The sequence below is a fragment of the Diadema antillarum genome, unplaced genomic scaffold (genome assembly GCF_040938485.1).
Source record: "Diadema antillarum isolate AM-2024a unplaced genomic scaffold, OU_Dant_1.0 scf00000210, whole genome shotgun sequence".
NCBI classification, from domain to species: domain Eukaryota; kingdom Metazoa; phylum Echinodermata; class Echinoidea; order Diadematoida; family Diadematidae; genus Diadema; species Diadema antillarum.
The window spans coordinates 713842-740666 of NW_027271099.1; the positions used below are offsets into that span (position 1 = coordinate 713842).

Sequence of the window (26825 nt, forward strand, 5' to 3'; positions counted from 1 at the left end):
GCTTTTATTCTATAAATGGAAATTGTTCCCCAAATAGAATCAGTGTTTTGAAGCGCAGATGAAGGGTGCAATAGAGCGAGGGAGGGGAATTCACACTCGCCCCTTGCCAAATATGGTTTAGGAAGGGAAGGGAGCTGTGTGTGCTCAGACAGACATAAGATACATGTAGATGCACGTAGAGTGCACTTTGCTCCACTGGTGAGGAGACCTCCTGGTTGCCATGACAACCAGAACCATCTCCCAACCAACGTCAGAACACCTGGCGATTTCTTGATTGGAATCCTTGTCCCTCCTGGTCTGCAAGGGAGCAAGGGGAGCTAGTCATAGTCATTATTACTTCATCTTTGTCGGGTTTCTTGTTTGAACTGACAAACTCTTCAAACTTCCCACCCCCCTTCCCCCTTCCCCCTTCCTCCTTCCCCCTCCCCCCACCCATTTTCCCTCCTTTACCTTCTTTGCTCTGAGCTCTATTTTCTTTGTAAAAGTATATCATAGTGTATTATTCTCCTGACATTCTCACAGTTTCCTCTTCATTCTCTTTCCTCTTGATTGTCTGGGAGCCATCTCCTTGATGTACTAGTTACATTGTACGTGTACAGTACATGTCTGGGATTCTTTTATCCCATTTTCTTGACTAATACCTGTTAGGTTATTGCCTGTGTTTCAAATCTTTTATTGTTGTTGTCTGAAAAGTTGGTTGTCAATATGATTTAAGTGTATTAAGGCTCGAGTTTGTGGGGAAAAACCCCAATCAGGTAGGATTAGCTAGGCTAACCACAGAAAATTTCAGTTTTGGTAATGGGAAAGACCCAGGTGTATGATTACATGATGCTATACAATGGATTTTTATATATTTGAATCATCTTTAGACTTTTTTTTTTCTTTTCACAGGGGATTGAAATGGTTAGTGTACAAAAATCAAAGAGCTACAATATAAACAGAGTTTTCCTCCGTGTGATATGTGTCGATGATATGAATTTATGCATGTGTATTACCTTATACACGTTCAATGGGAACCCCATGCATAACTTTCAAATTTTTTTCCCCACTTGTCAGCCACAGTAGGCGTTTTCACATCAGCCCGATAGAAATCCAAGCTCGAGAAATTTTTTGCGATTGTGAGTTAGCGCGCTATTTCATTTCTTTTACTATTCATATCAGCCCGAAGAGAATTAGCCCGAATTTTTGTCGAGCTGATTCGACAGCTGAGCATGTGCAAACAGCATAAGTAATGTGTGTGCCCTCTCAAAAATTCCTCATGATTTGTGTGCAGTTTGCCTCAATCAATTGGTCACACACACTAGGCATGATGGGATGCATCGCGCTAATTTCTCAAGTCGTTTTCACATTATCAAATAGCGCGCTGCTATCCCGCTATTTTCTCGATCAGAGCGATACACATTATCAAATAGCGCGCTATTTCGCTATTGGGAAAATTTCCCAAGTCAGAAAATAGCGCGCTATTTCGAAACATTGGGCTGATGTGAAAACGCCTACTGTGTGCAGACTTGATTATCAAACTGTAGTGCAAATGTAATTGCAAGAACTGCCGATTATCATCTTTTGTCTGTTTTTAGAGTGCACTGCTGTCATATTCTGTCATGCAGTTATGGAACGTCATGGAACAAATTGAAAGAACAACAAAAGGAACACAAGCAAAAATTGCCAAAATGCAGCCTTGTGTATTGAGCCATACATTTATTATCTTACAGCACTTTGACAATAATAGCTATAGGGTTGGTCCTGCAGGGTTCCAAAATACACAGGTCTGTGATTGTCCCCCTGGAGTACCTGAATAGCAGACTGATAGCCAAGTGTGAATGTGTGATTTGTGTCAGAAAACAACCCAAAACAAATGAATAAGCAACCTTCTTTTTAAAGGACAAGTTCACCTTCATAGACATAAGGATTGACAGAATGTAGCAATATTAGTAGAACACATCATTGAAAGTTTGAGGAAAATCGGACAATCCGTTCGAAAGTTATGAATTTTTGAAGTTTTTGTGCAGTAACCGCTGGATGAGAAGACTACTGCAGTGTGTGAATAACTTAGATGTCACATGTGTACAACAATATAGGAAAGTATAAAGAGAATTTCACAAAATTTCATCTTATGAAAAAAGTTCACATTCCCCTGACTCGTTACCGACAAATGTTATGGGTAATATTATTCCCCCTGCCTTTAGAAAGAGCCAAGTCAAGTGCTCTTTCATTATATGAAAAAAAGTTAAAATATGTTGAATTTTTTTTATATTTTCTTTATACTGTTGTACACATATGACTCACAAGCTGTAGTAGTCTCCTCATCCAGCGGTTCCAACACAAAAATTTTAAAAATTCATAACTTTTGCATCGATTGTCCAATTTTCCTCAAACTTTCACTGATGTGTTCTACTAACATTGTTGCATTTTCTCAATCCTTATGTTTATGAAGGTGAACTTGTCCTTTAATGTACTGTATTTTTCATTTTGGTTCACAGCTGTGGTGTGGTTGGAAATAAAGAGTGTACATGTACAACTTGTATGGTGCACTTCATGACAGTAGGGCTGTACAAAACAACTTGAAAACAATCTTTGAGAAGTTAACTAAGAAGGTCCATTCACACAAAGGAGTTATTGTTGTTGTTGTTTTTTGATCGTGTTGCAAAAGTTATTGTTGTCACCACTTTCAGGACATGGTCATAAGTGTTCATTTTGCTGCAAATGAAGTACTGTAACCTCTCCGGAGCTCTATGCATGACCCTGTACTAGATTTGACTTAATTTCTCTGCGACTATCGTTTCAAAATGTACCTTGATTCAGAGAGAACTGTGTTCAAACTTTTTTTTTCCTAGTTTGTGTGTGTGTCGTTTATTTCATCCTACAGGTGTAAGCTTGCCATGATGTCAACAGCTCTTTTGTAGTGAGGCTGAAGTTGCAATATGATAGGACAACCAGGCATTTTCAGTTTATAGCAGGGATACAATATACTGAGTGACATTAATAGGAATCAATAAGGGCTTCACAGACGTGCCAAGTCTGTGTACGTGATTCTGCAGGAGTCGCCCTGGATAGAGGAATACTGGTTTTGAAATTAGTTTTGCCCATTGAAATGTGTGGAACAAACAAAGTATCTCTATCTCCTGCAGAGTTTTCAGAAATCTCCCTGAGTCTGATGTGCCAACCCTGGAGTCAGGGTGGAAAAAACAAAACAAAAAAACAAAAAAATGAGAGAAAAGAATGACTGAGCTAGAAAGCAGTAGGTACATTTGTGGTGACCGCAGAAATCATGGACATTTAGCAAATACAATTGCTTCTGTTGTCTATTACACTGTTATCAAATCAGTTTAGGTGCACATGGGTGTCTTTATGTACAATTTGTATTAGGGTGAATGCACTATGAACTGCATGTCTCACATCAGTAAATGATATACCAGAGACACATAGTAACAATTAGAAAGTCAAGAAATTCAAAAGGAAATTAAAGACAAGTATCTAATGTCTTTTGCTTTTCATGTCTAATTGAATCAACTTGTTTCACTTCAATTCTGAAATGTTCAAGGAGGATTTTTTAAGCTCATATGCTGCTCAAAGATCCTTAAAAAGGAAGACTCTGGCTTTGCCACTACACTGAGTGTTTCCTAAAATATTGGTCCGTGTTTAAATTTGAAAGAAAGTATGTCTAGCATCTGAATACATACAGTAGGTTGTATTTTAAGAGCAATTCACTCATATTTACCAGTTACTACACTGTTTTTTCCAGGCTGGTTAAAAAGCTTTATTATTGTTTTTTTTTTCTTTGGGGGGGGGGGGGGAATGAATTTCCCCCAATTTATATTAGTCTTTCTGATCCATCAAAATGGTGACACTCATTCTGGTCCATTTTCTTTGCAGGTGTTAGGCTTAAAAGGTCATACGTTGTAGGTATTCATTTGTGCATGTACATAGTGCCTATAGCCTTGGGCAAGGTGTTTTGCTCACAACATCCCCCGTGACCCAGGTGTGAGCATAATATTCCGATCAAGGCTTGATTATTAATGACTGCAAGGCCCTCCAAGGACTAGTGCTAACATGAATAACATGACCCTGGATAAACAGGATTCTATCATTATCACTGTTAGTACAATTGTACTAATGGCGTATGTATTACAATTGTTATCATTATAGTACAATTGTACTAATGGCGTACATTTGTATGTATTACAATTGTTATCATTATTAGTACAATGTAGCATCCAACTGTCATTGTCATGATTTTTATGCAGTGATAATGATGATAATGGTAATGACAATTATAAAAGAAATGAACTAATAATCACCATTTTGATGATGGGCAATTCCATAAATTTGTCAACCAGAGGGTCAATTTTTCAAAATGAAATTATCAGCACAAATTATATATCATTTTGATGGGAATTGTTCAAACTGTTCAAAAATGTAAATTAGAAATATACTTAACCAAGGTCAAGGTCACAGGAGTGATTTCAATGAAGCCATTTAACAACTGCTCTGGAACCACTTTTATAATCCACTATTTCATTTGATATTTTTTGTGAAGGAAAAGGAAACTTTTCAACTCTCTACATCATTAAATATGAAGGTAATGAATCACTTTTTCCATATCCATAGGGTAGAGAATGTGAAAGTGACAATTTATGTTGTTTTCTTCACTTTTATTTTATGCATTATTTCAATGTACGTCCGAAACAAAAAAACACCTTTTTTTAATCCTACATAAAAACTTGAATGCCAACAAACTGCAAAATCTCAATGCAAAGCAAGTTTTTGTTGCTTTTCAAATGTGTAACTGTAGAATTTTGTAATTATCTCTAATTAATGAAAAAATATGTGTTCGGACGTACACATTTTTATGTACGTCCGAAACAACTTTTATGTACGTCCGAAACACTTTTCATGTTGACTTCTTACTGTGCTCTGGAAGCCATTGAAAACAATCCCATTGAGCTTACATGTTTAAGGAATACATTTCTGTGTCTAATCCTCTTGTATACATAGGTTTATAATATTCAATAAAATTTTAATTATTCATTAAATAACAAATTCTGTCCATGTATGTGTGTACACAAACAAGTTAGGCTGAACAGAAAGAGCGGTCTGAAGTTAATACTGTGGAATGTATGAAAACCACCAGCAGTAGGGAATGGTCATAGCAACATTCTGGGACATTCTTTAGACAATGTGTCTTTACAAAGACAGATATTGATTACTTGCTTTAACTTGCATAGAGCTGAGAAGGTGGCTTGTTGTATGAAATACCCTCCTATTTTGGCCAAGACTGAGTATTTCAGCTTCTTATCACCTTGCGTTCACATTGCAATACTACAATGTACTGTTTACTACCATTTTTGTCGGCTGGTGTTTACAATCCTAATCCTGTGACTTGAAGGTATCATCTGCATCTTCATGCTTTTTTATTACAGATATATGGACACACAACCTGCAATTTAGGCAACAATAGACATTGTTATGACCTAAGACCTCAAAAACATACAATGTTCAATTCACTTTGGTTAGTTCCTAAACCTTAATTGTCAATTTTCTTGACAAAGCTATGATGTATTTATCTTCTTTCAAAATCGGTTTCATGGTCTACTATAGTATCTATGTCATATCATATCTTTTCAATTTAATGATTTAATTCAATGCTGCACACTGGCACTGGTCCGATGGTCCAGCACAAGTAAAAATTACTGTCGGACCAGTAATTTTTTTTGAAAGAATGGACTAGTAAAGGATGGAAAAACTGGGCACCTACTGGTCTGACAGACCAGTCTGACCAGTAGAAAAAATGGGTATTAAACTGTGCAGCCCTGTCTAATTTGTGATTTATCTTCATGCACTGTTAATAATCATTCATTTGAAAATTACAGACTAATGTTGCTGCCGAAGGAGTACGGGAGCTGGTCATGCCATAAAAATGGTCATGATAGTGTTAGTGATTTATAATAATAATGATAAATATTTCAGAGTGAATAAGATTTTTTCATATAATAAATTATGCAACAAAAATACACTGCATAGAGCCCAATGGTTAGCAGGCACTCAATAACATTTCACTATTAAAAATCTTATATCTAAAAAAACAAGAACATCAAAAGGCCTATGATTACCAGAATATTCCAAGCATAATGCAAAACTGTCCAGTGATATGTTACTTTCTTCATACATTACCATGCATGTTTCTGTGAGCTTGACCTCACAAAAAAGGAACCCATAATGTTTAAATTACACTGAATGTTGTGTTTAATATATAAATCACTCATAAATTGAATGTGACCATGCACATTTTGCTTTGCTCTTTTCATTGAAAGTTCAGAGAATTTTGAGAACAGAGTAAAATTTCATGTAAAATTTTCTGGTCCAATTCATGTACTTACTGTTGAATCAACATAAAGTAATCAGCAAATGGTTTCTTTTGATTATTTTTTTCCATAATTGTTAAGGTCCTTGTTTACTAAGTACTGCAATATGCTTTAATATAGACTAGGGTTTAATTCTAATATTGGCAAAACAGGGCTATTTTTTACTCTTCTTTCCCATAAGATGGCAAAATAAAATAGCTTTGACTTGCCCATGAACAATATCCATTGTGTCAGGATTACTCTACTGTTGTCTGTAAAAAAAAAAAAAATGTATTGTTTTGCCACCATGGTATACATGTAACAAATATCTAGTCAGTATACAGTTATTGGCTACTAATGTAAATCTTTCTATTTTCCACAAATTTTATTTTTCTTTCTGTTTGTAAATACATGCATCTTGTACAGTACTTCGTTGACCATACATTATTTTGTACCTTGATCACATTCATTGTGAAAAAAAAATAAACAGAAATATAATGTTTCTATAAATCAAAATAGTAATTGGTTACCTACAGTTTGCAACACATGTGTTTCTGTTGTTCTGGCCAGTTAGTTTTTAGGCTGTATTTTGTGTTATAATCACAAAGTTTGTTATTAGAATTTTGGTTCTGTAATATAAGTACATGTACGTACATATACTTATCATGCCTGAATATTGTTACATGTATTAAGGCAGCTGATAATGCACAAACCCTATGTACACAGTAGTTTTCATGTTCTGAATCTCTTTTATTCATTTACACTGGTAATGCTGACATGATAGACAAGTGCTATCATCTGAGAAGGGCCTAGGATGAATAATAGTTATGTAACAAATGTCTTTTTGCCTTTATTATAAGTGTTGTTGAGGGCGTACATAGTGTACGTCCGAAACGGCGGTCGTGTACGTCCGAAACTGTACGTCCGAAACAAAAAACAAACATAAAAATTTCCATGTTAATTGTCTAAATTGCTCATTCTTTTTATGTTTCTACATCATTTCACATCTACTTTAACTGATATAATGTGAATTTTTAGAAAAATATTGCATACTTCACAGAACTTTGCTACTGAACTTACGAAGTCAGAAAATTCACTTTTTCTGTGTACGTCCGAACACATGCTATCTTTTAATCATTCCAAGGTCACTGAGGTCTTGGCATAATTTTTTCATAGTTAATTGTTTTGTACTGACCACTTGTCATATCATGGCCAGAAAAAAGTTTCATATTTTCAATCTTTGTATCTTGGGCAGCTAAATAATGTGTTCAAAATGTACGTCCGAATTTATGGAATTGCCCTGATCGGTTTGGTTCTTGCTGCAATTCAATTGTGGGTGTAGAAGTGATGTATATTTTTAGCAATGTGCATTGTATAAGATATCTTGGATGTAAACTTTTGAAGTCCTCCATGCCTGATGCCAGAGTTCAATACATGTGATCCCTTTTAATCCTTTTCTTTGATACTTGAATTTTCTGTTACAAGAGATCATACAGTACTGCAAACATAGCTGAGCACATCATGATGTTGGCATATTATTGACTTTATTTCAAACACATTGTTAGAATGGATACTATACACTGTATACGCATTCCAAATCAACTCAAAATAAAACTGACCATGATCATTCACAACTCAGCTTTCTATGGGGCATACGTTTCCTTCAATCTTTAATCCTTTTAAGTGGTGAATGCAAACTGGCATGTGTATTAAATGTGATCTGCTTTGGTAGAGCTTTCGTGCAGCTCTATCTGATCTGCGCTAGACTGCCTCAGTGAAAGCCTCTTAATCAATGACGATGTATATTTAATGAACCTTGCTGCTGTGAGCGAAAGATACATGGCAACATATGCAGTAGGCACACATGTAATGTGAATGCCATCTCTTTTAAAACATCTCATTTTTATATTTCTATCTAGTTTGATAGACAGATCTCTTGTTGCGATAAAGTGATCTGTATTCATTTCAGAACGATTTGAAGAGGAGACAGGAATTCTACAACAGATGCATTTTCTTCCCGTTTCATGTTTGCGATTGTTTATTTCTCTGTGTGAGCAATGCACAGATAAGTGTAATAGGAACACTTTAAGGGACAAAAATGCAGAAAGTTAAATGTCTAAATATTGATCTGTCAAGCAAGAGGGCAGTACATTTCTTAAGGGTTGTTTGGTGATATTGGCTTCTTACAGAAGATCATTAATGCATTGTAAAAAAAAACCAACAGTAAATGACTATAAAAAGCCCCTGTAACCATATCAACATTACTACATAAAATATAAGTGACATTCAAAATGTTTGAAGTTTTGAAATCTAATATTAAAAGCTGCAAACCATCAAGTGTTTGTAATCCGAGCCGGAATTCTGAATCCATGAAATTTGCTAAAATCATCAGGTCATTTTCTTTGTAGGGAAATGCAGTTACAAATGTTAATCCTCACATTAAGCTCACTCGCTTTATCAAGGACAGACTGATTTGTTTCGGAACTGATTGTTTATATATTTGGCACAGAACGTGCTTACATCTCAATGGCTCTGATGTGGAAATGATGTTGAATTAGATTAGTAAAAGTCAAGTGACAAAATGGAGCTGATCTAATTGAAATAAAAACTAGAGACAAGGGGATGTACTTATACAACTGGTAGAGAGTTGGTGAGAGAGAAAAGTAATAGGGTTTTTAATGAAGGGCAAACATTATACCACATCTGTTGAGGCGGTGTGAATCAGAAACCAATTAGGATGTAGGATAGTCAGATATATTAATGACCATTTTAAAGAGATTTAAAAAAAAAAATTGACGGGAGCTTTCATCTGGTCAACCAAAATATGTGTTCCCACGTTATGCGTTTAATTGAAAGAATTCCGGCAGATTGCGATGTGATGCCAGGAAAATTATTCCCTGGATTGGACTCCTTGTTTAACTTGATGCAACAAAAACAAAAACTAAACAACCAGGAACACAAATTGCTGAAAGAACGAGAATAATAATGATGATAAACCTAAACCAAACTTAAGAAAACACAGTTATTGTAACAAAATAAGAAAACTAACTTGTTTTAGTACCTGCCTCTCTCGTTTGATGGGTTAACACAACACAGCATATTTACTCAAGGTATAACTACAAGCAGCTACATTGTAGCATCACTAATTTGTTTGATTTTCCCCATAAAATTGAGACTACCATTCATCTGTAGATGATATGAAGTTAGTGTACAATGTAGTCTTCACTCTGTGCAATGATAACTGTGCTGCACAAAGATACTGCCTTTTACTAGCAGGTATTGCATACGGATGGATGATTATCTTTTCCAGAAATTGTGGAATTGTCACAGCAATCAGTGTTTCAAATACCGGTAGTGTTGCAGTGTGTGTACATGAACTCTCATTAGGTGATCGGAGTATCCTCTCAGATCACCTATCGTATCTGTATGATTTCTTCTATATATTTCTCCCCAAATGTTGTGCAGAGGTTTACTCAAAAAGTCCTCCGACTATCAACTTCAAACTTACATATGTCATCTATGTATCATGTCATAGAGATGACAGATCTAGTTAATGTGTGAGTTTCACTTTTTGCATGATTTGCTTTGTTAAGTATAGGGCCTATGTATTGCAGGGCTATGGAGCATTTTGTAACGTATGGCACGGGGGGGGGGGGGGGGGGGGGGGGGGCTGTGAGCCAATGGAGCGTTCAGGGCCAATAAAGTAACAATTTGATACTTATGCATGGCAACCAACTTATTTGCCATTTCTAAGATAGAGAATTGTTGATGATGAGATCTTTTAGACGCATGGCCGTCGCCATTTCCAAAAGTGTTCATTAGCAACCATTAATTTCTTTGTCCAATCTCCCTATCTTCACACGTCATAGCGGGTGAGTAATGATTTTTTGACAGGGACTGCACCGAGTCTGGCGTGGAGTGGTTTGTTTACACGCCAGTGCTGCATTATGGAGATGTGGTGATAATTAGGATCGTGCCCAAGCGCCTGAGACAATGTTCTTAGGGTAGGGAGATTGGGATACAGCAAGAGAGAGGGGAAATTTTGTATGAGTGGGTGGAAGGGGGGGGGGGATGGGGAGAAAACTGGAGGGATGTTAAGGGGGAACTTAAAGGGGGGCAGTGATATCCCCTGTACATGTACATGATACATGTATGTCTTAGTTGATGCAATGTGTGTAGATCTGTAGGTATAGTTCATACAGTGTATGTATCGTAAAAGTATCATGACCGTGCATCACAAAACAAACAAAAAGTCGCACTCCTTGATTTTATGTGGGGACTCAAAAAAGGTGAAATGGTTCACCCAAGTCAATCTTGAGTTTTTCATATTTTCTGAAAGAGCTATCCTTCTTCTACATTATTCTTAAGTTTGGGATCATAACATGAATGGGAAAGTGTGTTTTCAGCAGTTTTTCTGCAACCCATTTTGGCTGGAGAATAGAATGATCAGGTATGTCTTAGAGTCCCCTTTTCATTCCTTGAACTCCTTTACACACTCTTCACTTCTAAGTCTGATAACTTTTGAAACGATAGCTCTGTTGCTTTAAAAGTTAGCATTAATCATGGACAGAATATGTGTAATAGAACATTCTCAATATCAGCTTAATTTGGTGATCCCTTCATTGTTGTTGCTCTGGTTGTTTACTTCTTGTGTTTTGTCCCTTTCATTGCACAGCTCGCATGGCTTGGTATAGATGAAGCGCTAGAATAGACCCTGTAATTCAGAGTCTCTTTTCTCAGTTCACACTTTTCCAGAGCGTGTGCTTTCTTTCTAGTATTTAGATTTGTATTGAGTTATACATCATTTTAAAGCTTATAGAGTCTGCTCTTTAAGGATCTGCCCTCAACTAAAAATCCATATCTGGCGACTTTTTGTTCGTTTTGTGATGCAGGGTCACATACAGTAATATGTAAATGATGTACAGGTGTTTGTATAATTGAGGGATTGGTGCAGTGTGTGTGTGTGTTTGTGTACACGTGTGTTTGTGTGTGTGCCGCGATGGTTGTTGAAGTCAAGAATAATTGAATACTGTCTCTTCAAAATACAGAAAGTAATATTGCGTATTAGAGAGAGGGGATTGGTAGGGGTTGGTACACTGCAGTTACGTCGATCGAGCAGAAAGAAAGGATACTGTGGGATAATGTCACTTTTTAATAGTATTAGAAATCTCCCCAGTTATAAAAGTGAGACTGGATAAAAATGGATGACTTTATTTCATGAAGATGATCAAAGATTTCTGTCAGTTGTCTAGCATTTTTAGGATGAGGATGACTTTTAGATGAACCAGCCAAGAAGGGAAATGGGGAGGGGGGAGGGAGGGAATATGGTAGTAAAGAAGGTTATGTCACCAGATTGAAGAAAGGTACTTAGTGCGCAAGGGATGTGCCAGCGTTTGGTCGCGTGGCTCAAATTTCTCATTTCGTACAGAGATCCGTCTCCTTGCTGTATACAGATTGTGTTTGCACTGCATCTCATCCTGGCCTCTATAGCATTTGTGCCGCAAAGAAGAAATCCCGCATATTATAATGGGATTCTCAACCACTGAAGTGAGCTAATGCACGTTGCCGTCTCATGTTACTCTACATTCAATATGCACTGCGCAGAAAGGCATATGATATGTGCACATTTTAAAACTGAGATGTCTGAGATTTGAGGACAATAGATATTATCCATCTTTATGTAGTATTTACTCTCAGATTACCAACTTCGAATCACATGCTCTGCAACGCCAGGTCAAAAATTTTTTGACTAAAAAATGAGATTAGAAATGATGGAAATCATACCTATTTACTTCAGTTTAATCAAGAAATGTTCATTTGTCATTCGGGCAAGGAAATTGAAATGATATGTACATTGTAATAGAAGTATAATTCAGAGACGGAGTAGCACAGATTTGTATTAGATACCATAAGAAGATAGTACTTGGCATTAGGTGTTACTTAAAGTCCCCTTGCAAGGTCTACACAAAATTGTCTGATGACGGGTGTGGGTCCTGATACCTAAACAGCGAGTTAAGATTCTGTGAGCTAATGGCTGTCCGTTATAAATCCAAAGAATCCTTTGCTGGATCGAGTAGGGGAGGAGTTTCCACCTGTAAGCTGTCACCAACTGAGCGAAGGAAGCTCGAGGTGGAAATTAAGAAATCCATGATCGATGAGCACCAGGTATTAGGAATGATTCACGAGTAGTCAGAATTCTCAGAAAGGCGGTCATTGGAGTCGTTAACCTCATTCACTATGGGGAACGTGGGGTACCAGCAATGATTCATGAACACTCCTCTTAAGAAAATCCTGCACCCCCCCAAAAAAAAAAAAAATGCAAGTGTTCCCGTGCTCCTCTCTTAATGGCAAATTCTTTTAAATTTCCTTCTGCTTTTGTGGAGATTTCATGAATTTAACCAGTTCTATCTAACATTTCTCCAATGTACAATTGTAAGACATGCTGTTACATTAGATATCTATATGCAAAAGAACCAATTCAGTTATGACAAGATGATGATTTCTGCCACAAAGTTTTTCTGGGATTTGATGAATTACATTGAGGCAGATGGAGTCATGAGAGACTATAAGATATTAAAAGCAGAGAAAGAGAAAGATGTGAACAGGGATAGCAGATTCAAGCTTTGGTGCAATGAAAAGAGCATAAAATATGTTCACATCTGAAGCTTTGTGTGACTGCTTGTAAATCATGTAGATCATCTTCAGCCTTACCTTTTGATATCAGTGAAACTGTAAGTCTATCAAAATAAATCCTGTGAAAATCAAAAGGGCAATTGGGGCATATTTGACATTCAGAGACTGATTTAAGTGAGACATTTAGGAGATATAGAAAGTGATGATGACTTTTGAACTCTACAATTGTTTAAAAACATTTTTCTGAATATCACATGGTACTTGTATTTGGCAATTAGTTAAATTTGTTGAATTCATGAAAAAAATATGTCCAAACATATAACTTGAATCTATAAGGTATAGACATTAGTAATAGGGTCTCTATTTCTTTCTCTCTATCATGAGATCAATGGCACAAATGTAGGCAATTACCCTTGTGTCATTTGTGGACTCTAATTGGTACGGTTAATTATTGACTCATGAAATGTCATTTCGCAAGTAAAGACTGTGTGTGTGTGTGTGTGCGTGTGTCATGGTGGCTGTGTTTCTGTTTACATGTATGTACCATTAGAGTACTGTATGTCTTCTGTGTGGTGTATGTGCCTATAATTTTCTTGTTTGTTCATGCATTTTGCATACGATATAAATGCAGTGTGTGTATACTATATGCTATAAGCTAGTATGGCAGCATGGAACAATGCATGTGATTGCAACTGTATATAAATCAAACTAAACTTCATGATCAATTTTGTTTGGTGCAAAGATAACGTATATTTCTGGACTTGGCTACTTCTTGTAACTTGACATGCAATATTGCTCAATATTTCCATACAGTATACATTGTGTGTCTTTACTGTGTATGTGTCTCCAAGTAGCCACAAAACTCAATATGTCTCTCTCTTTCTTTCATATTTCCCCCCTGAATTCTTTTTCTTGCGCAGCAATAACCAATCCGAAGGCCCAGGGAAAGGAACAACCAAAGAGCTTTAATTTCGACTACTCCTACTGGTCACACACAACGGTGAGCATACAATTCAATTTCGAAGAAAATTTGTTTGTATTTATTGGATTTTTAATCTCACTGCGTTTTGGCTTTCTTATGGGCTGCTGACGAAATACTCAGTCAGAAATATATACTGGGATTTTTTTTTCTCCTTTTGTACAGTTCCATTCAATATTGAATCAGTCACAAAAATGAAACAGTTGCCCACAGATTTCATGCACTTTATTTGCATCATACATTTCAGTAGTTTTCATGGCTGACATTCACAAATTGGCAAAAGCCTCAGGCTGAATATTGTATATCAAATAACATGGTTTCAAACACAAGAACTCATGGAAATCTCTTTCAACATGAGCATTGAATATCTTTCTCTTTTATTTCAGCAATATCACGATATAGAAATACAGCATTTCACTCTTTTCTTTTGTGATGTGTCTAGGAGACTTTTTCCAGTTTGATGATCTACTCCGTTATGCATTTTTTTCAAAATGCAACCAAATTATATTTGCATGTATATATGACTCAAACAAATTTTTTATAGAAGAATACTTTGAAATAGATTTCATTGGCATTCACATGCTCTTTGTTTCTCTCTGTCTGGTTGCAGATAGTGGTGACATACATATCATGTAAAATACAAAAAAGTTGTGAATAGAATGCTGTTTTACCATTTTCTTTCATGAAATAGCAATGTCATCAACAGACCACATGAATTGGAGTACATTCATGATTTTGGCGCCTAGGTTTTTCTCTCTCTTTTTTTTTCTTCAAATTTCTGGTCCTTCAAAGAAGAGATGCTGCTGCTTTCTCCAGTAGATATGAATGTACATATGAATATCACTTTCTAGATTGTTTCTGGTGTAACTTCACTAATGGCATATATTGAACTTTTAACAGTATTTGCCCGCTTTTTGAAGGTTGGGAGAAGTGGTCATTCTTTCAGTTCTATAAATTGACTTCATCGTAAGTGATTAATTAATTAATCAATTAATGAATCATTTTTTTTTTGGCTTGTTTAACCTGTTACCGATGAGAGATTGTTGCTTCTAATCCTCTATTTAAAGAAAAGCTTTATAAAGGACATTGTGTTTCTGTAAGCAAGGATTCAATTTTCAAGGAATCGTTAGGTAGGCCAATGCACACATATTCCCTCACCTGCCCCCTTCCCCATGAGAGATTCCAAGAGATAGACAAGTTTACCAGAGCATTCAGATGTATTCATTTCTTGATATTCTTTTTTAAAAACCTAGTACCAAACCATTTGATTCAACCTACAATGTATATTCCTACCAAAAGATCTCTTTAACTTGGTTTGCATACATTACGTTGCCACATAGGGCAAGCCTCTGGTAAGTTTTCCTCTTAACCCATGAAAGACTAGTCACAAGAACATTCGGACAGGTGTCTATGGGAAACGTGTAATACAGTTGAACCTCTCTTATCCGGCCTCCCTTTATCCGGATCTGTCTATTATACAGACACAATCTCGCCATGATTTTTTAAAAATAATTATGGGAGGAAAGGGGGATTCCCAACTCCTTGAGAACTCCTATACAAACACACATGAATTACATATTACTTCCAACATGATTAACATACATTACATCAAATTTCCTTCTAAATTCTTGCAAACACGAACCTCTATTTTGGGTTCTGTTACTGAGTGTAACAATGAAAAGGTTGCAGTGTACACATTACTACATGTGGTACTACAATGGGCTACATCAGTACATGTGTATGTATATGTATGTATAAAGTATTGAGTCTCCCATATCCGGCCAAATCCCTTATCCGGATGAGCCCCGGTCCCGACTTGTCCGGATACGAGAGGTTCAACTGTATAGCAAAATCAGCTAGTCCTCAACGGGTTAACATGTCACGAACAACCCATGTTACAATGAACATACATACAAATGTACATGTGGAATTTTAAAATGTTAGCAGACTGATCTATAGTGGCACTGTTTGAATAATGCTTACCCCGCAGTAATGGAGGAACATCTAGTGTCTTTTGAGCTTAAATTTTCATGACATGATTCTGCAAAGGGCAAGGTATTTTGAGCTGCCGTTTGTGAATAATTCAAAGCCAGTGGCCATAATGCTTATTCCCTCATGTAAGTTTAGCTCTCCAGGAATATGGAAATTCACAAAGAGGATAGTTATTAAATGCGAATGTATTATGGACATCATTGAGTTGAAACAAAAATTGCAAACATGAAAAAGATGCTTATTCAAAGTCTTTGAAAAAAAAGAATTCTCTCTACTTAAATCATACTCACTGTACATGCATACATAAGTGACACTTTGAAATATATAAATAAAGAGTAAAATGAATATATATGCAAATTCAGCTGACATGACATGTATGCATTTTAAATCTAAAAAGGCCATTCCCAGAAATATACTAATAGTGACAGATTGAAAAAATTAGAGCATACTACTCAAAAATTCTTCTAATAACAGCGTGGAAGACATCCCCTCCCCCCTACGTACAGCAAAGAGCTGATTAAGGTTAATTGCAATAAATGTTATAATTGTTCTTCTGAGGTAATCCTTTGAACCCCAGACAAACTGTAATTCTGCAATAGTGTTCACCATTAGTGTACTTTGTTCTGTTTAAACAGTGGGCTAAAGAATTTCAGTCAGACTGCCTTCTTTGAAGACATGTTTTAAATTGGACATATACCTTATCAAATGAGCTCTATCTTACAGATGATGACGATGATAATTATAATGATGATGTCATCTTCAATAAGTACATCAGCTCATGATGTTTTCATGACGAAGTAAAAGCAGCAAAAAATTATAGCATATATCAGCTGTTGAATTTCCCGTGCAGTGAATGCGTGTGATCGCATCCTTGGCATTTGCAATTTCTAATGGAGTAAAAAGAACACTCAAGTGAAAGAAGATTAAATTGATCTTGACCTTCTACTCCATTGCCTGACTTACTCTGTTTCTAGAAAGTGATTTTTATCTTTGAAAAGAGTTCTTTTCAAGGCACGATACTCCCCTGACATTTTACAAACTCATTCCAGAAAAACATCTTATCCTGAAATTATTTCCTCTGCGTGCAAGTCTGATTGAATTGCCACCAGTTTTGCTGAAAAATCATTATGAATTTCTCGCTTGATTAAAGCAGCTCTTTATAGTCCCATCCTGATGCAGTCAAGGGAAAATGTAATGACCCATAGATTTTTATTCAAGAAACATTTCTTTACAATTTCACTTCCAGATTTTTTTTTAAATGTTTGTGTGTCAAGGGATAAATTTTTTTTCATGCCAGAAGATAACACTGTTGGATTTTAGCAGTGATATGAGTGTAAGATTTGATTTTTACAAGCTGGAATGATATGATGTATTATAGTCATATAATCAAATTGTAAAGCTTCAAATCTTGTCTTTACCCGTCGAGTATGGTTTGATTTTGCTACAACACGCATTTCCCATAGACACTTGCCCAAATATACTCGGAACTTGTCCTCAACGGGTTAGGAAGCATGCCAACTAAACAACCACAATTTGTACCATCATGCTAGTACAAACTTGTAGTATTAGGTGGGTTGTGGGTAAAATGTGTGTAGGTTCATATAGAATATAAAGAAGGTGATATCCAAATTGAACTTGGATTTTAATGGTATTTATCTCGACATTTCTTTTTTCACATTTAGCCTCTAGACAGATTTTCTATTCTATGACACTGGTGAGAAAATAAAAAGAAACTTTTGATTTTTTTTTTTTTTTTTTTTGGGGGGGGGGGAGGTGGGGGTAGGCTATGTGCTTGTGTGGGGGGATGCTTTTGTTTTTAGCCCATTGAACACTAATCCAAGATATACTTGGGCAGGTGTCTGTGGGAAATGAGTGTTAGAGTATAATCAGCTTGCCCTCAAAGGGTTAATTCTTTCAATTTTGATGTGATGAAAGGATCATGTGACTTCTGGCTGGTAGTACATTTGGAAAGACGAAGAGTTGAGCCAAACCACATCGCAAAGAATTTAATTAGATGTCTTTTTTTTTTTTCTTACCGGCAAGTTTCCGCCGTCTGAAATCAATTTCAGTTGGCCCTCTGACAAGCTGGCTTTTGACACCCTCATGCGAGAAAGTAATCAATTTCAGCGTCTCTCTTTGAGGTGCGGTTTAGAGTCGAAAGTGGCGGAACATCCACTTTCGGTGATATTTTGAGATACCTGTCTGGGGGTAGGCCGCACTGCAATACGTTGCGGCCAATCGCATGCTAAAGGACGGGTCTGCAAAATATCTGTAAAGGAGTGCACTTATGATGTGTACAACATGTTACATGATGTTTCCCCTTGAATATTTTTCAATGCAACGATGCATTTATATACTCTCAAAAAGTTTTAGGTCAAACACAGTATGCTTTCATGCTGTCACTGACCCAAAAAACAAATTTCTAAACATGTTTGACCACAGGTGGAATATTTTGACTTTTGATACAGAAACTGCATTCATCTCACAGTTCATGAAATTAACATGTTCCATACTGCATTCTGAAATATCCATAGACTTAATACACAAGCCACCAGGTTCCTGTATGGAACGGATTAAGTGTAGTTTCAATCTTCTACCATATCCGAGTATCATTTAACTGTTATCTTTGAAAGTGAATCACCAACTTTGGATGTGTGCAGTTGAAAACAGAATGTCAAGTCACAAACTCTATGCAATATGAAAGATCCTTTTTGCGACTGCGCGAATATTGACTTTGTGACTTTTGAGGTACTGTTTAAGCATGAGGAGGTTAATAGCTCTCCCTGGTCGCAATCAGTGATTACCATCAAGATATTCAGCATGCTTTTTTGTAAAACATCTGAATTCTGAAGATGTGCTTTATATAGATTTAATATGTAAATGTGAATTTGTAGATATGTAGAGTCTACAAATTGTGAGAAGTTGAGTAATGAAATATAAATAAAATTAATGACCCATTAAATGCATCTCAAACACCATGATGTGGCTACCATGGAAAGACTGATGTGTGGCATAGATGCAGGCTCCCGTAATTCGGCAACATATGGTAGATTTTCACAAAAACGTGCAACAGATGCCAGCCAGAATTGACCAAACTTCCGCAGAGGAATGTGTTTTGATCGTTGTTGTCGTCGTCGACGCAAAATCAAACTTCTGTCGTCATGAGCCAGAAGGAGCAGACAGAGAAGAGGGGCGAAAAAGACTTGGCGGAGAGGGGATGAGGGGGTAGAGGAGAGGATGATGAGAGGGAAGGATAAAAAAGGGAACACGTTTGACGTCATGTACGTTTGTGGAGTGCTTCCCAGAGTGGGGGAGAATGTCAGTTTGCCGTGAATTAATTTGAATGCGCGTGGGGGGAAAAAGGGCTTTGCATGTTATTCTGCACAGGAGAGGCATAATTCAACTTGTGGAACGGCTGAGGGAGAGAAGTGGACGGAATAAGGTCGAATGATATCATGCTCCCAAAAAGCTTTCCCTCCTAGAGTTGGAATTTTGTTGTGTACTGCTCATGCTATATCATCATATTTCTGTCTGTCATACATGTAGGATGGTCACTTATTGACATGCGCATAATCAAAATTTGTGCCTGAAGTTGGTCTCTTGTTTTTGCATAGCGCTTCCTGAAATAGAAATTGACATCACAAAATCGACATTTCAGAATTACGACTGCGCACTAGCTCTACACAAAGGTCGGAATAAATCACAAGTTGATTATTCTTATGTCATTTAATGTACTCAGATTTTACTGACCTATTCATTTTTTCATTTACTTCTTTTCCTTTAGTACAGTGATCATTTTATGAGACATAAGAGGAATAGAAATATTTACACTTGCAGCCTGTTAGGAGACTTAAACATCTTTATTTCACTCAACGCAATAAATTTCTTAGCTTAATTCAGCACAATTTTACTCTTGGTTGGTGGAAAATACAGTTCGATATACCTTAGATATATAACTGAAATATCTATTTAAAATTGAAATGCTAGAGAATATTATCCTGGACATTTTAAAGAATGCTATTGCATAGTAATTTTCTTCAATCAAGAATGAATTGTCCACTTAACAGGCTTTTTGATTAGTATTTTCATCATTCTTACGTCCATTTCTGAGGTTAATTTTGCCATTTATTGGCACATTCATGACAAAAGCACACTCTGACATCAGAAGACTCATTTTACCAAATCCAGTCAATTTACTGAATATGGATTGAAATAAGAGTTTCATTGTAAATGACGTTAAGGTCATTGCTGTCATGTGCATGAATCAAAGTCCGTTGCATGTATGACTCTAAAGACACACCCATGCGAGTTAAGCATTCATAAGGATGCAGTGGTAATTCATCACAAATCATGTACGAACGGTTCTATGACTTTTGCTCCTGCAACAATTGCTCCCATTAAATATCTGCATGCTAATAAAAGCCAAACAGTAACTCTACCCACAGACATAACCCTAAATCTAATCCTAATCCTCATATCTACAGTACCTACACACCTATAACCCTGTCACAACCCTAACCCTAACCTTAAAGGGTGTGTACAGTTCTGGTCGAGGTGTAGATTTAGCTTTTAACATTTTGCGAGATATTCAGAAACCACTCTATGAGATGTAAGGGGAAATGCAGTTCTAAGGGGTATCAAAAGTTTATTCGATGAAAATCGGTTTTGAAATGGCTGAGATATCCAAAAACAAGGTGAAACAAAGAGATCCTAATAAAGTTGTGGCATGTCGCCTTTTATTATTATCACTTTTTTGGATATCTCAGCCATTTGAAAACCAATTTTCATCAAATAAACGTTGAATCCTTCTTAAAATTACATGCTCTTTCATATTTCATAAGAGGCTTTTCATTATCTCACTTAGGAATGTGCAAAACATGAATCCCTACCTCAACCAGTACTGTACAGTCCCTTTAAGCCCATGGAGAAAATAAGACCGGAGCAACTGTCGCAGGAGCAAATGTTGTGTCCCCTGTACAAACACCATTGCTTTGTCAAAGGTCGGTGCGATTAGAGAAAAGCTTGAACCCTTTGTGTCCCACATTTTATTCCCTGCCCAAAGGTATGTGCGTGAAATTTGTACACATTTGACTCATTGGTGCAGAAAGGGTTAATAGATTATGGTACATTCACTTTTCCTTCTTTACATTTATCCCTTTTCTGTCAGAGTTGATCATTATGCACAGCATCCAGTACAGCTAACCCACTGGTCATAGGAACCAGGATTGGTTATGCATCATGGTTATGAGGATTACTGTAAAACCCGAAATATTCACGGTATGAAATTTTCTCAAAATTGGAGCCGATGGCCTTTTTCGCGGCATAAAATTTTTGCGATTTGCCACTGACATGCAATGCATATAGTGTAGACGAGAACTTTCATGTGCTTTTTGATTTTGCAATACTTGGCTTGTGAAATTTGGGAAAATTTCATGCATGCAAAAATTTTTGGTTTTACAGTATCGGATTTTTTGGGCAAAAGGGTTAAGACATTCGCTTGGGTGGAAAGATGCAGTCGGCAGCATCCTGTACTTTTGATCTAAATTCATTTCGTGGCTCTGCTTGAGACCACATGATGCATCTACAGGAGCCATGCAACCTTTTACTCGAATGTGAAAACTAGCATTGGAATGATACAAACAGAATAAATTGATATTAAAGTTCTGAGAGACCTCGCGGCATCTCCTCTCCTCTGTAGTTATATTTCGCTCTTAGCCTCCAACACAATCTTGTTGAGTATCCCTTGCATTCGATGTTGCCCCTTTCTCCCTCTCTCCCTTTGTTTGTTATTGATGTGTTTGTACATGCCATGGCACACAAACACATTTATACATGTATCGAGCGGTGCTGCGTTGTGACATCTTTCCGTAAACCGCGCCTAAATCACGTTGCGCTGACTCAGGGATGCCTGAAAAGGTCACATCTACAGGCAAATGCGTCGAAAAAACACAGAAGCATAGCGTCAATTGCGGGAGGGGAGGGGAGAGTTTGTATTATGTGAGACCTACCTCTGATTAACAAAGAGAGTGGCTTTGTATAGAGCTTATGCAGTATCCGCTCAGTGCTGGCTCGTTGAGCAAATGCGAGAAACCTGGATCCTAATAGACAGAAATGAATTGGCTGAGACAATACAGGGGATAAAGAAAAAGAAAACAACAACACAGCGGGGGGTGGGGGTTGGGGAGGGGTAGGAATACATTAGGATGGATAGTTCATCTTAGGGTTGCAGGTTGCCAGGTTTAATCAGCGAAGCCCGGTAGAGATCGCTGTACAGTGATCTTTCACGGAGAACAAAGTGAGGAGGATATGAAAACCTCACTGGTGAACATCACGCTGCACAGCGGCAGTGGACTGGCTGGCACACACTCACACACACACACACACACACACACACACACACACACACAATCCACTCACAGCTTGTATGTGTACATTGTATACCTGCACCAACACACAGACACATGAACACCGCCACACACTCACTGATCTGGATCTAGCTAGAGCTGGAGATGGCATCAATTAAAGGGCATCTATTGGCGAGTGCGCTAAGCTGAAATCAATAAGTACATCAGCGGCATATGATGAGTGGAATACTGCTTGCATTTGGAATGCTGTGCATGTGGCAAGAACAGTGCACTTTTTCCCTTTATCAATGATGAATCACTGGAAATAAAGAAAACAGGTTACTGTTTATAGTATGTCACTATATACCGGTACATACAGTTGAATGCTGCATAATTATACTCATATGCACACACAGAAGTGCACAGATATATTTAAAGCCCTACTTTGCCACAACAAATCAAGTTAACATACATCTTCATAAATCTCTACATACAGCATTGTATGTATCCATGTGGGCATATACATAATATACAATGTATATCTAAATACACGGTACAAATTGTATACTCCATATATATATATATATATATATATATATATATATATATATATATATATATATTCATTTATTCACTTGTGTGAAGCTGCTGCTGTGTTAATATTTCTATCATCTTGGGCATCTTGTGTCACAAAGACAGCAGTCTTTTCCACTGACCTATCCTCCGCAATATCGCTGCTCGCTGTGGCCTTTTGTGACGCCACCCATACTTCGCTGACCATTCCCAGTGGACATCGGTGTGGACGGATGCATTCTATTTGTGGGTGGAAAGTGATCACTCTATCACATCGCGGGTGATGTGATCACTGTCAATCTCCAGCAAGATGTACATCTTTATGCCTGTAACATCATCCGAATCTGATGACATGACAGGATGGGACAGGGAGGCAGGGGCAAATTTATTCCTTTCTCCTTGTCGGAGAGGATATTTATTCATTTATTTCCAGCAATAGGATGAGTAGTCCTTTCAGCATAGCTCATTTTCAAAGGGGTCCACTTGACATACTTATCAAAATCCACATAAAACAACAGCAATAAATGCACAATAAAAACTGCACCAATGCACAATGAAACACTGTGGGTAAAAATCATTGAAAAAAGTGACTTACAGTTGACACATTAATATGTATTGGAATAACTTCGGAAACAGAAAAAAAAATCATTGTACAACAAAGTGACTTACAATTGATGTATTGATAATTGCATTTCATTTGTAGAATTGTGTGTCTGAAAAGTTAAAAAATTAACTACATCGTACAATGTGTTATGTCAAAGTTATATTTCTACTGTACCCTCTTCCACAAATTTGTGACATTTTGTTTAGATGAATATGCCAAAAATGCAAATTGCATTTACTTTGTACTACTCCTATGTCAGCGCATTTTGAACCTGACATGGATTTTACACCTCAGGTTCAATGATATTTATTTTCAGCAAATAAGAATATAGTGATAGAACAAGTAACATTTGAACAATTTGAAAATGCTTGGGGGCACATCTCTAGAAGTACAACAGTTTTTGACGAGTGTGCCCTGTTTAAAGATAAATGAGTAAATTACATTCCATAATATACATGCCAGCAAAACTGCAATCTTGTATTAAAAAAAAAAATCATCTTTACATGCCTATCATATTGAGATTTGCATAATTTCATCTCTGATAGCTTAATCAATGTAAGAAAAGGACATGAGTACAAGTTGACTCTCAGCTCTGCACAGTTGATGGGAAGTTGATATCAAAGTCGTTGATTAGCTCCCAACGGTAACGCGTCATGCAGTGCAGCCAGGGGGATTTGCCGGGGGTGGGGGGGGGGGGGGGGATTGCTAAGATTTATGAAGTTAAGCTGAAGCAATGATGGGGGGAAGGAGGGAGAGATTCTCATCACCTTGTTCTCCTATCGAGATGCTGGTCAGACCCAGAAGGCCTGCTGAGGGGGGTTTTCTTCCGGCAGAATGGAGGCCATTAATCAGACCAGCAGTGGACAGCGATGTACATACTATATTGTACGTCTGATGTCATTTGACGCAATTCATGTCGTGCGTCCAACGCAGAGGGGGAATACTGTAAATAAATGCACGGCCACTTTATGAGGTCACTTTAGGTCCACCGTGGATTAGTGAGTGATGAATGATGAGATGAGGAACAGAGTGCACTTGTTGCCGTGGCAATTTTGTCTTCATCTTCTCGATGATGATGATTAGCTGGTATTCTTGTTCCTGCAGTAACGTGATATCTCACTATCCGGATACATGCAGTGCCAAAATGGAAAGATAGCGCGCCTAATGGATTGCTGGTAGACTGAAAGATTTTACCATGCAGTCACCAATATTTAGCATCCTTTTGGTCATATCTTTGATTATCCAAAAAAAAAAAAAATGGAAGAAAGAAAGGAGGCAAAAATGGGACAGTTGATATGCCAAAATCCCCAGGGTCTTATTTGTTTTGTCTTTGTTTTAATAATGAGATAGTGGTTATTTTCATTTTATATTTTTCATGTGTTGAATTTCCCATAAATGGAGGCGATGTTCAGGAACAATGAATATAAGTAAGGAAAACATTGATTTTTGGGCATGCGGATGTTTCTATGCCAATGTGCACTCTGTGTTTCATGCCAATGAATTCCTGGTAATCCAAGTGGCAAGTTCTTGAATGTAATACTTTGTAGCTTTCCTCTCTTAAGCTAGGTATCTTTAAAATTGGCGTTTACCAACAAAAAGAAAAACCTTGACCACAAAGAGAGGGTAATTAAGAGACAGCTGATATGATCAGAATATCCTCCTTTCTTTTTATTGCTGTATTTCCTCAGTCCAAAATATTAATGGTTTTTCAAAATATATACATAGCATAACAAAATTTAGTGATGATAGTAAAGGAAGTTATGAATTTTTATATTGCTGGTGCATTAGAAGGCTTGTAAAGAGTAATTTGGAAAATATTTAAGTTATCATGAGTGCAAGCAACATGGACTTTACTTTTTATATCAAATGATGTGAGCTATTTTTGTCCACAGAAATGTGTCGAGATATTGGGCATTTTCAAACAACAATTTTCAAATACTACACATTGAAAGGGATATTCATATGCATGTACAGTAGGTCCTTGATTATCCGGCCATCAATTATCCGGATTCTTTGTTATCCGGATGTCGACTGGCTGACATCTTTTCTTTTTACAATATTTTTTAATGTATTCATATATTTCAAGTGCCAAATCTTACTCAAAACAAACACACATTCAACCATTATTGTGCAAATACATGACTGGACATATTTCAATCATCGCAGTGAACTGCCACTTTTAAGTCAGTTCGCGAGACGATATGTCAATGACTGGTACCACGCTTGTCACTGGCACTGAGTGCACAGCAGTGGTTTACAGTACAGAGCAGAGGCAGTATTCAACGAGTCGTAATATCAGTCTCATTGTCAGTCAATATCAATTGAACAAACAATGCATGAAGGGACATAAAGGGATATTTTACTTATATTTTATTTCATTTCCGCATGACAATGCCATGCAGATAATTGAAATTTGTTATTAAATTGGTAATAACATGTGTATACCCCTAGCATGATATGCTAGAAAGTGCTGAATTTGAGCCTATAACTGACTTATCCGGCCAAATTGATCATCCACCAATAATGACGTGGCCAGATAATCGCAGTCCTACTGTAACTCAAAAGAGTTAGTTTATGGCAATTCTGACGCCCCCCAAATAAAACAACAACAACAACAACTGAAGGCCTCCCTCTCTGTCTGAACTCATAAATCTAATATCTAATAGAATTTGGGTCCCAGTGTATCCCTCATTCCTTCAAGCTCACTAAACAGGGAAAGCCATGCAATCCTCTTATCAACAGCAGCAGGAAAGAGAGAGAGAGAGAGAGAGAGAGGTAGATGTAGAGGATACTGTAGCTTTAAATATAAACAGAGTGTTGAAAATGATGAGGAGCAAATCCCCCACCCACCCCTACCACCCCCATCCTCTGCAGCTCTCTCCATCCCATCTCCCCTCTCCTGGTAGATTGATGAATTGATGACATAGTGATGACAGGTGCATGGAATCCCCCATCCCCCTCGCCTCATACCCCTTTTCTTACGATGCCAAAGTGCTTTGACCTCACTGCTATTGTTATTGTTTTTTTAATAATATATTATACCTACTTATATCACTCTGCAAAAGGGAAATGTAGTGTTTAGATTAATCGCCCTCAATCCTGAACCCCAACTCTCCTTTTAACACATGAGACAACAAGCAGTTTAGACATTATCCAATCCACAATGCATGCTCTTGTCTTGTTGAACTATTGAGGGCTCTGAAGTGTATGGACTTGCAACCAAATACATATGAAATGTCTACCAAATACTTTTTCCATACTTGCTTTACTTACACATGAAATGTTTGTCATTAACTTGGTCAGAACGAGTGCATCACAGGTACCAATTGGCTGATGCAGAGCTTAAGGGGGAATTTGAT

General features: G+C 37.1%; 1 protein-coding gene across 1 annotated transcript in view; it reads left to right on the plus strand.

The window, feature by feature from the left end:
• The window catches only part of LOC139724255 (kinesin-like protein KIF1A), a 171218-nt gene that overhangs the window by 22890 nt on the left and 121503 nt on the right, over positions 1 to 26825 (plus strand). The window contains exon 3 of the mRNA XM_071635396.1: positions 13895 to 13974. Within this exon, the coding sequence (XP_071491497.1) occupies positions 13895 to 13974 (80 nt within the window). The remainder of the gene's footprint in view (positions 1 to 13894; positions 13975 to 26825) is intronic.